At 36.4% G+C, this 18,813-nt stretch overlaps 2 protein-coding genes across 7 annotated transcripts in view; one reads left to right on the top strand and one right to left on the bottom strand.

Annotated features, from left to right (window-relative positions):
• The window catches only part of LOC129722579 (ADP-ribosylation factor 6), a 38,665-nt gene extending 36,058 nt beyond the window's left edge, over positions 1-2,607 (bottom strand). For 2 of the 6 annotated variants that reach the window (XM_055676161.1, XM_055676158.1), the window contains exon 1: positions 429-972. The gene's annotated coding sequence lies outside the window, so the exon portion shown is untranslated. Of the gene's footprint in view, positions 1-428; positions 973-2,015 lie in introns of those variants that run through there. The other 4 variants (XM_055676159.1, XM_055676162.1, XM_055676157.1 and 1 more) reach the window with 4 other exon arrangements.
• A 3,073-nt stretch (positions 2,608-5,680) lies between these two features.
• On the top strand, positions 5,681-8,553 carry LOC129721860 (elongator complex protein 2). The gene is made up of 5 exons (XM_055674926.1): positions 5,681-6,025; positions 6,100-7,441; positions 7,499-7,805; positions 7,867-8,343; positions 8,404-8,553. Exons 1-5 carry the CDS (start codon positions 5,894-5,896, stop codon positions 8,519-8,521), a joined length of 2,376 nt encoding a protein of 791 aa, XP_055530901.1. The 5' UTR covers positions 5,681-5,893; the 3' UTR covers positions 8,522-8,553.
• The last annotated feature ends 10,260 nt before the right edge of the window (positions 8,554-18,813 follow it).

Raw genomic sequence — 18,813 nt, 5'->3', positions numbered from 1 at the left:
ATAAAATATATAAAAATGCTATATTTCTAATAGTTGGAGCATAATCTTAGTCATTGTCATAGCTCATGACTTTTGTTACTGTATGAAACATAAGCGACTCTATTTAGAAGCGCTATTAGAGTACAAGAAAATAACGAAAAGTGCAAAAAGGTTACCGGCAAATTGATGAAAAACAGCATATTTTACCTAAACCGCAGCATGTTTATGTATTCCCCACAAATAAAACATGTTTCAACATCATTTCTATAACTTTTCAGGAAAGTATGTTTTATAAGTTTAGTTTAAAATGCAAACTCATTTCAAATTTCATACAAAATTGGAAAAAGTTCATAACGATCACTAATACTAATGCATCGACGTGAATAGCATACCTTGTAGAACTGTCATCATACTTTGGATGATGTCAATCAATGAAACATTTTACGCACAAACCCTAATGAACGTTTTGAGCTGTTACACTACTACCACACCAACGGAATCGTGTATCTAGACGGTTAGCTCGATTTCGATGAAAGACGGAACACTTTGCTCGATTCTCTGACTTGCCAGCCGTAGCCGTAGCGCACTCATACACTTCTATCTTGCTTTCGTCAGTCACCACGTCTGATGCAAAAATAACGAACTTAACCAATGACTGTGACTGTGTACTTTTTGTTTCTAAACGTGTGTGGGTGCTCCATTGAAAAGCGAATAATTCCACGAATCACTGCAAATCCACTATCAAATATTCATCGTTTTCTTCGTTGAAGTCTGCCATACGCAACAATCACTTAGTAGAACAAACAGCCAACATTTTTGCACTTTACGTTGTAACAAAGTCTACATAAAACACTAATTCGAAACGAGCACGTCCTGCTAGAAAAACTGGCCGATGTCAGACAAAAAGGCGTTGCTGTGCGGTATGTGCCACTGCCGATGTCTTGAGCACACGATTCGTTCCCTGCCACATACAGCGTCGAACTGAATGTCAGCTTTCGTGTGTTCGGTACTTCGCTATGTCTCTTACCAATCACAGTGCTCTGTTTGTAAATCGGCTAAAATTTCAGCAGTGTCACTTTATTCGCCCTTTTCGAAAATATGAGCTTGCTCCGTTAGCTATGTCTAACTCTGGCACATGCAATATCAAATTTAACATACACTATTCAGTAGTCCCGTTAGCAATGTTACTTGAACAGTTGCATTACGAACCAATATTCTGAAGGAATCAATTACAAATATTTCTTTGAAGCCCTGTAATTATTTTCATTGGCGCTTTACATCTCTTTTACCTAAGTATTCAGAGTTTCCACCATTATACATTTTAAAACGTTAATAGTTTATATCCCTTCATACGCTTTTTCCATAACAAAATTTTGCTATTTTTGAATTTATCGGGAGCTTTACAAAAAATTTTTGGACAATGAAAATCGATCCCGAATTCTTTGCTTGCAACAAGCGTTCGTTTTATCAATTATGATCCTAATAATCCGTCAGTGTTTTCTTACAGAACTTGAGCATCAAATATATTCTAACATGAAAGATCGCCTCGCTTAATAAACAAGCTTTACTGTAAAGACATCAATTTGATCTGTGATGTCTCGGCATGGCGTGATTACACGTGACAGGTATGCGAACTGGAGTGATTTAAAATAAGTATCAATACCACCCGATGAGTCCTTTCATCAATAATAATTTTTTAAGGTGAATTATATATTTTGTCTTTTCTGATTTGTTGGTTCTAATTTTTTTAATCGTATGTTAGCTTAAATGTTTTCCTTCTTTTCCAGAAAACATATTTTTACATTTCGAATTTAAAGGCCATGATTGTAGACTGTATAGAAAAATTTGCAGAAAAATGTGGTGTGCAACAAACAATTCACTGGAATTACAATTTATTTTCCTAATAATGAAACCTCCTCTCCCCACATCATTTCGTTGAGTTCTACCACACATTGCGTGATTGGTAAACCACCACTTTATAATATTGACATGAGCCAAGCAATAAAAATAAATCAAGATGATAATGCAAATCTCACCACTTAAACACATACACGAAAAAACTGCGAAGATTCAAGAAGGATGCGTTTACCCTTGAAGGACGACGACAACTCGTGTATACGTCAGGAGACAGAAGAAACAGGAAGCAGTAGTTAAATGCAATACTTTTAATTCCTGCTAGCTCCAAGATAAATCCGCCGCAAAATCCAGAATAGGAAACTTCACTTTCGACGTTGCACAAAACCAATTTTTTTCGTATTCTCCACAAGCACAGCACTTTCTCCTGCCGTTTTTTTTTCGGTTCACACACAATCTGTAGACATCCTTCTCTAGTAAGCAGAGAAAAGATATTCCTGCATTTGCTTGCCCACTCGCACTCACAGGCCACGACTGAAGATTCAATTTTTTCACAAATTATCGAACAAACGCAAGATACTCGACGACCGTATTGCAAAAATAATTACTTCGGAAGAAACAAGCACTACTAATGGAGTAATGAATTATAAGCAGAGTGGTTTTTCACAATTCTTTCCTAATCACACAGCCAACGGCAACGAGAAGCTGCTATCGAATCCGACAAAACCACTCCACATTTCGACTCTCTGACGAAAACTGAAAAACTGACCTGGCTGCTTCAGCTACTTCACTTCAGCAGCAGCTCTACATTAGATCGAATGAAACGGGTATATTTGATTTCTAGGAAGAGATTTTCTTTTGTTTCTGTTCAAAAATGCGTTTTGACAGTTCCCAAAGGCATTTTGTGTAGGTGTGAGCAGGCATGGAAAATTTTCCTCTACACACTGTTTATTTGTTCAGGGTTGCACTCGAGTCCAAAGGCTTAACACGCTTGTAAAATGTTACGCGTAAAAACGAGTAAACGAGACCTGTATTTTTAGAAAGTCTTCGAACGGCCGAAATCAATACCTAACTCCGTATTTGTTGTGAAATTTGTTGTGATCATCGATTGATGGTAGGTTAGTTATCCAAGATTGATTAGATAGGAACTTTCATGTTCTGTTCAATAGTCACTTTTACTTATTTCATAGTTTAAATTATAGTGAAATGGTTTACATTCTTACCAAATCATGAAGGGTAATTTCATGAATTCATCTATTGAGAACAAAATTTACGCTGATTTTCGACAACATCGTTCTAAAATTTATTTCTATCATGTTCATATAACAAATAAAGCAAAAAAACGTTTTGTTTTTTTCGAGGGGCGAGACAGCTTTTATCTGAGTTACTCTCATACTTGGGAGTAACTCTAATTTACTTAATATTACTCCGAAATTCTCAGATGATTCACATCTTTGATTACCTTGAAAGCAAGAAATATATATGAACGGTGGGACCGAGTAACATTCATGTGTATATTTGCGGTGGGAAAAAAGTTTAGGTATGGATATTCAGAGACACGAGAGTTACTCAGACTTGCTCTTCGTTTTTCAGGTTTCCTCAGAAAAACTCGGAAAACCTCAAATTCACTCACTGTCTTACCCCTCGGTTTTTATTACACTATAAAAAATCCACGCAGTTTCACGGCAACTCTGTACATTGAAACTATAATATTGTTCGGAGATCCACAGCCACAATGTTACAGAGTCCACTGTCAAATAATGTCAAAGTTCAAACCATCAGAGCGAAAACCGACTACCAAATTTTATCATTGCTGTTGATGATTTTTCAAATGTCAAAACCAACTGACTGGTCAACTTTTTATTTTCGAATTTTCAAAAGTTCTCTGCATTTTTGGAGTTGCAAAAATATGCTATTGTATTCATGAGAGGCAGCTTTATCCTGTTTAATTATAAAAACAAGTTTTTATCTTTTATTTTAATCTCCTATTGGGTTTTTTAGCTATTCACGGATTCCAGATTTTTATATATCATTGTCCTTCGTTTTTTGAATGAAAAATAAAAATCGCTACAATCACAGTTGGTATATGGGCATTTTCTAAGCAAAACGTAATTTTCAAAAATTTTCTATCGTTGTTATTCAATTTTTTAATCACGAATTAAAACTGCTCTAAATGGCTACAATGACGGTTCGCTCCTGTCATTGTAGCGATATGGAGCGAATTTTATTGTTCAATTAAAAAGTCGAAGGTCAATGATATGAAATTTTAAAAACTCACGTTTTGCTCAGAAAATTACACTCTTCTACCTGATATATATAAAACAGAAATCCGTGAGTAGCTAAACAACCCAATTGTTCGAAGAGTGTACTACATGAGAGGTGCTTGAGGTAATTCAAATCTTCGTTAGGTACACTCAAAATATTTTTCACGTTATTGTTACGTGAAATTTCCTGTACTTATTTATTTTCTGTCATTTTGCATGATTTATGTGACAAACATAACATCTACGTGAAAATCACATGCATACTATGTTTTATCACGTAGCGTCTACGTCAACTTGGCAACGTCTAACAGAATGAATTATCGCATGAACTCTCCGTGCGAAAATACACAGAAATCGGAATGGCGAAGCTGTTGTCTGATGTTGTCTTTGAACATGAAAGAAATTTCTCGATGACTTTCCAATAAATGAGCTTTAGAAAAACCATAAGAATCCGGCATCGAGATTTCACACAGATTCAGCTCAAATTACAAGGAATTTCCTGAACATAAACAGTTGCAGCCAGCAAATGTCGCAATATCATCGACTGTGATAATCGTGTATTTCGGGGTAGTCCAATTTGGCGTAAAAGTCGTAATAAAACGTAGAACCTATCAGACAATTAAATGTTTTTCACTTTACCGGTAGTTAAATTCTACGTGAAACTCACATGAAATGCATATGTCTACTGAATAAGATTCACAGGATAAAGCATCTTACCAGTTAATGATGAACTCAAATGACAATCACCTAAAATCTACATGAAAATGACAGTGGAAAATGTTCACATAACTTTTCCGGTAATTATAACGTGAAAACTATTTTGAGTGTAAATGTTTTTGATTACTTCGACCTGGGAGGGAGAAACGGATACGAAACTGTGTAAGTGTCAAAATGAACCAGAATGAGCTGTCATCGACTGTCAATTTGAACCAAGGAAAAAAAAGCATTTTTTTACGATGAGTATTATTATAACTGATACCTTTCAGTTACTCGAAAAAATATTCATCGCAAACAGTTTTTGCATTCATTGTCATTTCACAAAATGTTTTGGTTTGTTTTTACGTAAAATAATAAGTAATAATCATGCTAGCGTACTTCGATTATTAAACTTGCGCTTCTCTGGATTTAAGGCTTTGGTTACAATTTCGAACATACTTCACTATGGTCGAACTCAAATCTCTTTTTTATACAACGGCAAATTGAAAAAAACGCAGACTCGAAAAATTTATCTGTAAAATTTGCACATTATTCGCGTTGAAAAAGATTTTGAAGGCTGTTCGCACTTATTTGAGCTCTCATATGTAATTGTCAAAATGTGCGTGATGACAAAAGCAAAAATATTTCCTTCCTTCATTTTCGCACGCAAAAACCAAACAAATATCAGCAACACCGTCAACGCGAATTCCTGATGTTACTAAAAACTTCGTTTGAGTCATGCATGCGTTACAGCAAGAAGATAGTTACACGCTATCAGGAAACGACGCATGTGCGTGGTTTCTTGTTTTGAGTGTAGTATTCGTTTCTCCCTTCCAGACTTCGACCAATGCTTCGACGAGTCCTTGACTCATTTCGTATAGTTTAACAGCCCTGTCATTATTTTTGTTGATTAATGGTTGACAGCGGTGGCAGCGGTGCTATACGTGAATTCTTATAGGAATACAAAGTAAACAAGAGCATCCACCGTTCACAAGTAAAACCTAAAACGCACATGTCCTGTTGTGATAAATTAGTGTTTTGATCTAATTGAGAGAAACACGTATTAGTACGAATAGGAATATCGTGTACAACTTGGTAGCATGACGAATATAATAGTCAGCAATCGTTATACATCAGCGGCCTGCAACCGAACCACCGAATCGTTGGACTGGGGTGAAGATGGCTTGATTTACTTTGCAGCTAGTCATGCGATCGCAATCGCAGATGTGAATGTGAGTCCAAACCAATTCTTGTGTCTGATTTTAATTTCATTTATAGTTGATAATTATCAAGTCACATCTTTTAGTACGAAGATTTCGCAAAAATTATTCGCACGCTTTATGGTCACAAGGCGCGAGTAAATACTGTGAAAAAACTTCATGCTGTGTCTGAAAGTGTTGACCTTATATCCGGGTCCGATGACTGCTCGTGCATACTTTGGAACACACGAGACACCGTCGAATCTCCGGTATGTGCTGTCCTTAAAGGCCATACGAAAGGCGTAACTCAGGTGGATGCTTTCAGTCACGAAAATGAGCTGATCGTCGCCACCGGATCTGCCGATAGCAGTATCAAACTGTGGCATCGAGCAAGTGATACGAATGAATTCATAAACTTTCAAACAATCGACCTGAACAAAGGGTTCTGTTTTAGTTTGAAATTCTTTTCTCTGCCTGGATCCGACATTGTTGGGTTTGCATGTGCACTTGACAATGATCTGATACATTTATATGCCTTCGATGGAGAAAACTTCAAACTAGTGCAACAGCTAAAAGGTCACACCGATTGGGTTCGAGGATTAGATTGTGTTACTGATGTAGGGAACGATGATTTGCTGCTGGCAAGCGCCTCGCAAGATAGCTTCATTCGACTGTGGAGAATTTCCAAGCGGGCACAAATAGTGAAGCAAAAGACGTTTGAAGAGTTAGCGGCTGACGAGGATATTGTTTTAGAAGAAAAAATATTTGAAGTTACTCATGGAGAACGCAATTTTTACTATGCGATTTCTCTCGAATCGGTTCTTCAAGGTCACGAAGGGTGGGTTTATGGAATCCATTTCAATAAAAGTGGCTCTCAACTGCAACTGCTATCCAGTTCAATCGATAAAACACTTACAATCTGGACACCGTCTGATTCCGGCGTTTGGTTTGAGAGCGTTCGAGTAGGGGAAGTCGGAGGCGCTCTGCTTGGATTTTACGGTGGAAAATTTTCTCCAAACGGTCAGGCTATTATAGGTCATGGATTCCAAGGAAGTCTCCACATATGGCATCAAGATCCAAATCATGCAGATATATGGCTGCCGGCTCGTGCTATTGTAGGCGGACACTTTGAAGCGGTACGAGATTTAGCTTGGGAACCGCAAAATGGTGAATTACTAGTGTCACTTTCCGCTGACCAAACTACTAGGATTCATGCTAGTTGGAAGAAATCAGACTCGGATAGGCAAAGTTTAACTTGGCATGAAATTGCTCGACCGCAGGTGCACGGCTATGATATGCAGTGTCTGTGCATGCTATCTCGCTACAAGTTTGCTAGTGGAGCTGAGGAAAAAATTGTACGTATCTTCCAAGCTCCAAGCAATTTTGTGGAAAACTTCCACCAGTTATGTGGTATAGGAAATGATCTGGAAGGGGAGCTTATATTGAGGTGTAAGTATTACATTTTCTTCAAAACATCCAAAATTTTAGTTCGAAAAATATTTTTAGCCAATCCAGAGGGTGCCTCGGTACCTTCCCTAGGGCTCTCCAACAAAGCAGTTTACAGCTGTAACGAAGAGGAACAATCGGAAAAGAAACATATTAAGGACATGTATCCGGAGCATTACTTTACACGTACTACCATGCAAAGCCCGCCAACAGAAGAAACTCTAATGCAGAACACTCTATGGCCCGAGACACAAAAACTTTACGGTCATGGTTATGAAATCTATGCTCTGGCAGCAACTACAAACGGTTGCCTTTTGGCCTCTGCTAGCCGTGCTAGTTCGGCGGAACACGCAAAAATTCTTATCTGGTAATGAAAATTTATTTTGGAATTATTTTTGCTTTATCGCTAACATTCTGCGTTCCACAAGGGACACATCCACGTGGAAAATTGTTCAGCGCTTGCAGGCTCATCAACTGACAGTAACGCAGCTCTCGTTTGCTCCAAGCAATAGTCTACTTTTGGCAGTATCCCGAGATCGATCATTATCTGTGTTCGAGAACGTTGCAACGTCCGAAAGCTGCAACTTCCAGCTTGTGACGCACACGAACAAACAAACGAGCGTTCACGCTCGAGTTATTTGGTGCTGTGATTGGACGCACGATTCACGTCATTTTGCGACCGGCTCTCGTGACGGCAAAGCGGTACTGTGGGAACGAAAGGACGATGGACTGTACAGTGCAGGTGCTGTACTTGATTTAAAGCGTGAATCGATTACCGCTATTGCCTTTGCGAGACGAGAAATACCTGATGTCCATTACCTGGCGGCGATTGGATTTGAGAGTGGAATTATCCAGTTGTACGCACTAAAGCATGAATGGAAATTGTTATGTGCTGTCGATAAATCGTGAGTATTTGTCTTTGTTTCTGCGCTGGACGTATTTGTAATTTAATTTATTTTTTTCAGCTGTGGTCATCACTTAACTGTTAAGAGGCTATCCTTTAGACCAACTGATGATGAAATTCAACTGGCCAGTTGCGGCGAAGACAATTTTGTAAGAATCTACGACATTTCTATTGAATAAAGGATTTGACCAAAATTTTTGAGATTTTTTTTTTTCGTGTATCAATATGTAGTCAATAAAAATTTACTATAGAAAACCCTTAAAAAATATTTGTAAACACGTACACTTATACAAACAAAGGTATTGCACGCGTAACGCTCATTTCACCCAATAGTTATTTTGAATAATTCATTTTGATAATCGTACATTGTCTTTTGACTGAAAGCTATTTCCTTTAGCCGTGTTATCAGAGTTGACATCTTGCCTGGACCCATTCAAGGTAGCAATCGTGACTTTCCTGTATGTATACTGTGTCTTCTTCATCAGCTGTTTCTATGCGCGATACCGACAATTCATGACGTCAACTTGTTCGTAATACGCATGGTCAACAGATTTGTTTGCGTATCGCGTGTAGTTTTTTGTCGGAAAATGAAGTAGTATCTAGAATTGGAATTTCCCATCTATTTTTATACCTTAACTACCGTCTTGAAGTCAATGTGAATGAATTGATGTACTATTTATTAAACATTCTTTTCGCTGAGGCTCTAGTCACGTTTCACGCCACGTGGTGCGAAGATATATATTTCGATATCGTTTTTGGGGGATTATTGAGGTACACTTTTGTTGTTGCGTAAGGCTTTGAAGCTCGAACCTTCAAGGAATATTTATTCAAAACTTTCAAAGCTGAAATCTTGTGTTATTCAAAAAGCGTTATCACCTAGTTTATAATTTTCATTACAAGGGATAACGAAACAATTGATTCGACGGAACGGTCGTATCCCTCCCAAGTTGTAAATTTGAAAAATGCTAGTACCTATTTGTCATACATGAGGTGGTAGATCCACCTTGAAAAAATGCATAAGGTTCGCATAATGAATATGTGAATGACGAATATTTTTTTGCTTTCGGTAGTAGAATAGTGAACCGTATCTGGTTGTGACAATTATCAAAGATATTTGTCAACTTTGATTTATTATGGGCCTAACATTGATTAGATAGCAAAAAGGATTAGATTAGCTGCATTCGGCCCGGTGACATTTGATTAATGATTCTGATTAAAAATACATCGTTCACAAACATACCCGCCTTATGAAACCCACAAAGCATAAAGTTGTATGAAAATATCAATTTTTCAAATAAACTTTTTTTTCAATTTTTAAATATAACACACAGAGGGAAAATCAGAACTCATAGTTGTAAATATTTGGACGCCGCAATTTTTACAAAATTCCACCAAACTGATTGATTTAAATGCAAGGCATCGCTGTCCTTCTAAGCATAGTTATCCAAGAGTTTCCTATAAATATAAGATAACTATAGGTTGAACGGCAAATCGATTGATGACATTATTCTAGAAAACATGTCGAGAATTAATTTTCAGTTTACATTTGAATAAGATCAGGAAAATTCATCATTCTTTTTCAAATGACTAGTCTCAGGGAATAAAAAAGTTAGTCCGTTACCCCAGTTTTGACGTTTAAAATGAATGTTTGGAAATCTAGTAGGGAATAAATAGTAGAAGGGTGGTATTCAAGACACGACCGCATAGTTTACGTAGGACTACAATAGTTTTATATTTCTTTTTGAAGCTCTGTTTGATATGAGCTCGTTTTATATTGTGGCGCCAGCACTAAATTAAAGTTCGGAAGTCGGACTTCCGACTTACGAACTTTCTTCCGTGTTCACAGAACATGAACTGCGGGAATGATTTCAATGTATTTGTTTCTGTAAGCCGGACTGACAGCGCAGTGGCGGCTGAGATGGTTGCAGTGTTGCGAGAACAGCAGAAATAACCATCGGAAGTGAGCCTGACTGCCAGTTTATCCGTGACGTTTTGATAATTTTTATTTAAATGCACAATACGTGCCAGAAACGAGCGGTTACGTTGATTCACATTTTGTAGTTTTCTTGATTTATTTTAACCAATTTAAGCTCAACATCATCCGGAAAAAAAGGTATTTGGTTCTTTTTGTTGCCGAAGCGGATAACCGAAATCGCTGAAACGGGTCCAGAGATATGACTGGAATATGTTCCGGTAATATAATGATCATGATCAAAGCAGTACTGAGCAAAATCATTTCAAATCGCCTGGAAATACGCGAAAATTTAATCGACCATTTTTGATTTGAATGAAACTTTGCGCACGTATTTGGCTTAGCAAACTGAGCATTTTTCACTGGTGGAGAAATTTTTTACACCCATGAGTTACATTCTAAAAGGGCGTATGACTTTTGGCATGGGTTTTATTCGAAGCATTGTAGCCCAGAAACCGTTGGTTGTATAGAAAAACTGTCTGAGAATGAGTTGTAGGGAATTAAAAATGCACCAGAAAAATATACACTGCACGCGTAACGCTCATTTCACCCAATAGTTATTTTGAATAATTCATTTTGATAATCGTACATTGTCTTTTGACTGAAAGCTATTTCCTTTAGCCGTGTTATCAGAGTTGACATCTTGCCTGGACCCATTCAAGGTAGCAATCGTGACTTTCCTGTATGTATACTGTGTCTTCTTCATCAGCTGTTTCTATGCGCGATACCGACAATTCATGAAGTCAACTTGTTCGTAATACGCATGGTCAACAGATTTGTTTGCGTATCGCGTGTAGTTTTTTGTCGGAAAATGAAGTAGTATCTAGAATTGGAATTTCCCATCTATTTTTATACCTTAACTACCGTCTTGAAGTCAATGTGAATGAATTGATGTACTATTTATTAAACATTCTTTTCGCTGAGGCTCTAGTCACGTTTCACGTCACGTGGTGCGAAGATATATATTTCGATATCGTTTTGGGGGATTATTGAGGTACACTTTTGTTGTTGCGTAAGGCTTTGAAGCTCGAACCTTCAAGGAATATTTATTCAAAACTTTCAAAGCTGAAATCTTGTGTTATTCAAAAAGCGTTATCACCTAGTTTATAATTTTCATTACAAGGGATAACGAAACAATTGATTCGACGGAACGGTCGTATCCCTTCCAAGTTGTAAATTTGAAAAATGCTAGTACCTATTTGTCATACATGAGGTGGTAGATCCACCTTGAATAAATGCATAATGTTCGCTTAATGAATATGTGAATGACGAATATTTTTTTGCTTTCGGTAGTAGAATAGTGAACCGTATCTGGTTGTGACAATTATCAAAGATATTTGTCAACTTTGATTTATTATGGGCCTAACATTGATTAGATAGCAAAAAGGATTAGATTAGCTGCATTCGGCCCGGTGACATTTGATTAATGATTCTGATTAAAAATACATCGTTCACAAACATACCCGCCTTATGAAACCCACAAAGCATAAAGTTGTATGAAAATATCAATTTTTCAAATAACCTTTTTTTTCAATTTTTAAATATAACACACAGAGGGAAAATCAGAACTCATAGTTGTAAATATTTGGACGCCGCAATTTTTACAAAATTCCACCAAACTGATTGATTTAAATGCAAGGCATCGCTGTCCTTCTAAGCATAGTTATCCAAGAGTTTCCTATAAATATAAGATAACTATAGGTTGAACGGCAAATCGATTGATGACATTATTCTAGAAAACATGTCGAGAATTAATTTTCAGTTTACATTTGAATAAGATCAGGAAAATTCATCATTCTTTTTCAAATGACTAGTCTCAGGGAATAAAAAAGTTAGTCCGTTACCCCAGTTTTGACGTTTAAAATGAATGTTTGGAAATCTAGTAGGGAATAAATAGTAGAAGGGTGGTATTCAAGACACGACCGCATAGTTGACGTAGGACTACAATAGTTTTATATTTCTTTTTGAAGCTCTGTTTGATATGAGCTCGTTTTATATTGTGGCGCCAGCACTAAATTAAAGTTCGGAAGTCGGACTTCCGACTTACGAACTTTCTTCCGTGTTCACAGAACATGAACTGCGGGAATGATTTCAATGTATTTGTTTCTGTGAGCCGGACTGACAGCGCAGTGGCGGCTGAGATGGTTGCAGTGTTGCGAGAACAGCAGAAATAACCATCGGAAGTGAGCCTGACTGCCAGTTTATCCGTGACGTTTTGATAATTTTTATTTAAATGCACAATACGTGCCAGAAACGAGCGGTTACGTTGATTCACATTTTGTAGTTTTCTTGATTTATTTTAACCAATTTAAGCTCAACATCATCCGGAAAAAAGGTATTTGGTTCTTTTTGTTGCCGAAGTGGATAACCGGAATCGCTGAAACGGGTCCGGAGATATGACTGGAATATGTTCCGGTAATATAATGATCATGATCAAAGCAGTACTGAGCAAAATCATTTCAAATCGCCTGGAAATACGCGAAAATTTAATCGACCATTTTTGATTTGAATGAAACTTTGCACACGTATTTGGCTTAGCAAACTGAGCATTTTTCACTGGTGGAGAAATTTTTTACACCCATGAGTTACATTTTAAAAGGGCGTATGCCTTTTGGCATGGGTTTTATTCGAAGCATTGTAGCCCAGAAACCGTTAGTTGTATAGAAAAACTGTCTGAGAATGAGTTGTAGGGAATTGAAAATGCACCAAAAAAATATACACTGCACGCGTAACGCTCATTTCACCCAATAGTTATTTTGAATAATTCATTTTGATAATCGTACATTGTCTTTTGACTGAAAGCTATTTCTTTTAGCCGTGTTATCAGAGTTGACATCTTGCCTGGACCCATTCAAGGTAGCAATCGTGACTTTCCTGTATGTATACTGTGTCTTCTTCATCAGCTGTTTCTATGCGCGATACCGACAATTCATGACGTCAACTTGTTCGTAATACGCATGGTCAACAGATTTGTTTGCGTATCGCGTGTAGTTTTTTGTCGGAAAATGAAGTAGTATCTAGAATTGGAATTTCCCATCTATTTTTATACCTTAACTACCGTCTTGAAGTCAATGTGAATGAATTGATGTACTATTTATTAAACATTCTTTTCGCTGAGGCTCTAGTCACGTTTCACGTCACGTGGTGCGAAGATATATATTTCGATATCGTTTTTGGGGGATTATTGAGGTACACTTTTGTTGTTGCGTAAGGCTTTGAAGCTCGAACCTTCAAGGAATATTTATTCAAAACTTTCAAAGCTGAAATCTTGTGTTATTCAAAAAGCGTTATCACCTAGTTTATAATTTTCATTACAAGGGATAACGAAACAATTGATTCGACGGAACGGTCGTATCCCTCCCAAGTTGTAAATTTGAAAAATGCTAGTACCTATTTGTCATACATGAGGTGGTAGATCCACCTTGAAAAAATGCATAATGTTCGCTTAATGAATATGTGAATGACGAATATTTTTTTGCTTTCGGTAGTAGAATAGTGAACCGTATCTGGTTGTGACAATTATCAAAGATATTTGTCAACTTTGATTTATTATGGGCCTAACATTGATTAGATAGCAAAAAGGATTAGATTAGCTGCATTCGGCCCGGTGACATTTGATTAATGATTCTGATTAAAAATACATCGTTCACAAACATACCCGCCTTATGAAACCCACAAAGCATAAAGTTGTATGAAAATATCAATTTTTCAAATAACCTTTTTTTTCAATTTTTAAATATAACACACAGAGGGAAAATCAGAACTCATAGTTGTAAATATTTGGACGCCGCAATTTTTACAAAATTCCACCAAACTGATTGATTTAAATGCAAGGCATCGCTGTCCTTCTAAGCATAGTTATCCAAGAGTTTCCTATAAATATAAGATAACTATAGGTTGAACGGCAAATCGATTGATGACATTATTCTAGAAAACATGTCGAGAATTAATTTTCAGTTTACATTTGAATAAGATCAGGAAAATTCATCATTCTTTTTCAAATGACTAGTCTCAGGGAATAAAAAAGTTAGTCCGTTACCCCAGTTTTGACGTTTAAAATGAATGTTTGGAAATCTAGTAGGGAATAAATAGTAGAAGGGTGGTATTCAAGACACGACCGCATAGTTGACGTAGGACTACAATAGTTTTATATTTCTTTTTGAAGCTCTGTTTGATATGAGCTCGTTTTATATTGTGGCGCCAGCACTAAATTAAAGTTCGGAAGTCGGACTTCCGACTTACGAACTTTCTTCCGTGTTCACAGAACATGAACTGCGGGAATGATTTCAATGTATTTGTTTCTGTAAGCCGGACTGACAGCGCAGTGGCGGCTGAGATGGTTGCAGTGTTGCGAGAACAGCAGAAATAACCATCGGAAGTGAGCCTGACTGCCAGTTTATCCGTGACGTTTTGATAATTTTTATTTAAATGCACAATACGTGCCAGAAACGAGCGGTTACGTTGATTCACATTTTGTAGTTTTCTTGATTTATTTTAACCAATTTAAGCTCAACATCATCCGGAAAAAAGGTATTTGGTTCTTTTTGTTGCCGAAGCGGATAACCGGAATCGCTGAAACGGGTCCGGAGATATGACTGGAATATGTTCCGGTAATATAATGATCATGATCAAAGCAGTACTGAGCAAAATCATTTCAAATCGCCTGGAAATACGCGAAAATTTAATCGACCATTTTTGATTTGAATGAAACTTTGCACACGTATTTGGCTTAGCAAACTGAGCATTTTTCACTGGTGGAGAAATTTTTTACACCCATGAGTTACATTTTAAAAGGGCGTATGCCTTTTGGCATGGGTTTTATTCGAAGCATTGTAGCCCAGAAACCGTTAGTTGTATAGAAAAACTGTCTGAGAATGAGTTGTAGGGAATTAAAAATGCACCAAAAAAATATACACTGCACGCGTAACGCTCATTTCACCCAATAGTTATTTTGAATAATTCATTTTGATAATCGTACATTGTCTTTTGACTGAAAGCTATTTCTTTTAGCCGTGTTATCAGAGTTGACATCTTGCCTGGACCCATTCAAGGTAGCAATCGTGACTTTCCTGTATGTATACTGTGTCTTCTTCATCAGCTGTTTCTATGCGCGATACCGACAATTCATGACGTCAACTTGTTCGTAATACGCATGGTCAACAGATTTGTTTGCGTATCGCGTGTAGTTTTTTGTCGGAAAATGAAGTAGTATCTAGAATTGGAATTTCCCATCTATTTTTATACCTTAACTACCGTCTTGAAGTCAATGTGAATGAATTGATGTACTATTTATTAAACATTCTTTTCGCTGAGGCTCTAGTCACGTTTCACGTCACGTGGTGCGAAGATATATATTTCGATATCGTTTTTGGGGGATTATTGAGGTACACTTTTGTTGTTGCGTAAGGCTTTGAAGCTCGAACCTTCAAGGAATATTTATTCAAAACTTTCAAAGCTGAAATTTTGTGTTATTCAAAAAGCGTTATCACCTAGTTTATAATTTTCATTACAAGGGATAACGAAACAATTGATTCGACGGAACGGTCGTATCCCTTCCAAGTTGTAAATTTGAAAAATGCTAGTACCTATTTGTCATACATGAGGTGGTAGATCCACCTTGAAAAAATGCATAATGTTCGCTTAATGAATATGTGAATGACGAATATTTTTTTGCTTTCGGTAGTAGAATAGTGAACCGTATCTGGTTGTGACAATTATCAAAGATATTTGTCAACTTTGATTTATTATGGGCCTAACATTGATTAGATAGCAAAAAGGATTAGATTAGCTGCATTCGGCCCGGTGACATTTGATTAATGATTCTGATTAAAAATACATCGTTCACAAACATACCCGCCTTATGAAACCCACAAAGCATAAAGTTGTATGAAAATATCAATTTTTCAAATAACCTTTTTTTTCAATTTTTAAATATAACACACAGAGGGAAAATCAGAACTCATAGTTGTAAATATTTGGACGCCGCAATTTTTACAAAATTCCACCAAACTGATTGATTTAAATGCAAGGCATCGCTGTCCTTCTAAGCATAGTTATCCAAGAGTTTCCTATAAATATAAGATAACTATAGGTTGAACGGCAAATCGATTGATGACATTATTCTAGAAAACATGTCGAGAATTAATTTTCAGTTTACATTTGAATAAGATCAGGAAAATTCATCATTCTTTTTCAAATGACTAGTCTCAGGGAATAAAAAAGTTAGTCCGTTACCCCAGTTTTGACGTTTAAAATGAATGTTTGGAAATCTAGTAGGGAATAAATAGTAGAAGGGTGGTATTCAAGACACGACCGCATAGTCGACGTAGGACTACAATAGTTTTATATTTCTTTTTGAAGCTCTGTTTGATATGAGCTCGTTTTATATTGTGGCGCCAGCACTAAATTAAAGTTCGGAAGTCGGACTTCCGACTTACGAACTTTCTTCCGTGTTCACAGAACATGAACTGCGGGAATGATTTCAATGTATTTGTTTCTGTGAGCCGGACTGACAGCGCAGTGGCGGCTGAGATGGTTGCAGTGTTGCGAGAACAGCAGAAATAACCATCGGAAGTGAGCCTGACTGCCAGTTTATCCGTGACGTTTTGATAATTTTTATTTAAATGCACAATACGTGCCAGAAACGAGCGGTTACGTTGATTCACATTTTGTAGTTTTCTTGATTTATTTTAGCCAATTTAAGCTCAACATCATCCGGAAAAAATGTATTTGGTTCTTTTTGTTGCCGAAGCGGATAACCGGAATCGCTGAAACGGGTCCGGAGATATGACTGGAATATGTTCCGGTAATATAATGATCATGATCAAAGCAGTACTGAGCAAAATCATTTCAAATCGCCTGGAAATACGCGAAAATTTAATCGACCATTTTTGATTTGAATGAAACTTTGCACACGTATTTGGCTTAGCAAACTGAGCATTTTTCACTGGTGGAGAAATTTTTTACACCCATGAGTTACATTCTAAAAGGGCGTATGCCTTTTGGCATGGGTTTTATTCGAAGCATTGTAGCCCAGAAACCGTTGGTTGTATAGAAAAACTGTCTGAGAATGAGTTGTAGGGAATTAAAAATGCACCAAAAAAATATACACTGTACAAAAAAAAATTTATTGACCAAAAATAATTAAAAATAAACATTAAATTTCGATTTTTTTAAAAAAAGGAGTTGAATTTTTTTTAAATTTTTTTTTTAAGAAACTTGACGTTAATACGCAACTTTTAAAAAAAAGTCCAGGATGGAGAAATGAAAAATAATTTTTTTATGGTAGATTATTTTTTTTATGAAAATTCTAATTCAAACATTTTTCAAAATATTTGTATTCTGATGATTTTAAAAGATGCAGAGAGTCATTTTGAATCAAAAAGCTCTTGGTAGTAAACATTCTAAAGGCATTGGTTTTCGAGTTGTTGCTAATTTAAGCTCGAAAAATTATAATTATTTAGAAAAATTCACGTTTTTCTTAATTTGTCGATGGTTCTCCAGCAAAAACCATACGTTCATTGGAATGCTTGAGCAAAAATATACAATTCATTCTTTGACAACAAAACGATTGGGCGAACGGTTCTCAAGAAAAGAGTTAAATGTTCTAAGTGATATAAATATATATAAGAATCAAATATTTATTTTCGATTCGTCATTTTTTTGAAAACAGCTCATCTTTTGAAAACAGCTTCGTTTGTATCTTATTTTCTGAAATCGGAACAAAAAACTAATACTTTTGTGTGGCAGCTATTGTTATAGATTTTTTGAAAATATTGCTCCATTCTGTTACTCCTTGTTCATACTCTTCATATGATACCCAACTAAATGACATTTTTGATGAATTTTTATTACAATCGTACAATTCTTTTGTGCTTGTTATGCGATGTTCATGTTCTTTAGCTAATTTTGCATTTCCTGCCATTCGTTTTAATATGCCACCAATTGCATCGCATGGGCCTTTACCATGAAAAGTCGCAAAAAATGCCACTCTGCATCGACGTTATATTTTGTTTTGAACTTGCAAAGACAAAGTTTTTTCTATTTTTATATTGTGAGGCAGCTCCATCAGACATTAATATCGCTTTTTTCAACTCTATTGTTGTTTTCAAAAAACTCATTAATTTGGCAATGAACACCTGAACCACAACAGTATCATGATGGAGTACTTCCGACATTATGATGAAGCTGATATTCTTAAGTGTTCCAGATTCTGAATAGTAAACAACGTAGGGATGAATGGTGGCTTGACTATCATTCCAATAACTACACGAATCACAAATTGATAAAGACGTATTAAAATGAGCTTGACTGTTCAATATTTTTAATTTTGCAATAACGTTTTCGTTTAATTTGCGTAAGCTTGATGAGCACCGATGATCAGGAAAGGGTTTACAGCATTTGGGCTTGGTGTATTCCATTTTCACTTTATTCATCTTCACAAAATGCAAACTATTACTAACACTTCTAAAGAAGTGCAATCGTATTTATATACGAAAA

Source organism: Wyeomyia smithii, chromosome 2 (genome assembly GCF_029784165.1).
Source record: "Wyeomyia smithii strain HCP4-BCI-WySm-NY-G18 chromosome 2, ASM2978416v1, whole genome shotgun sequence".
NCBI classification, from domain to species: domain Eukaryota; kingdom Metazoa; phylum Arthropoda; class Insecta; order Diptera; family Culicidae; genus Wyeomyia; species Wyeomyia smithii.
Note: the sequence above shows the minus strand (reverse complement) of the source record. Positions and strands in the feature narration are given on the sequence as shown.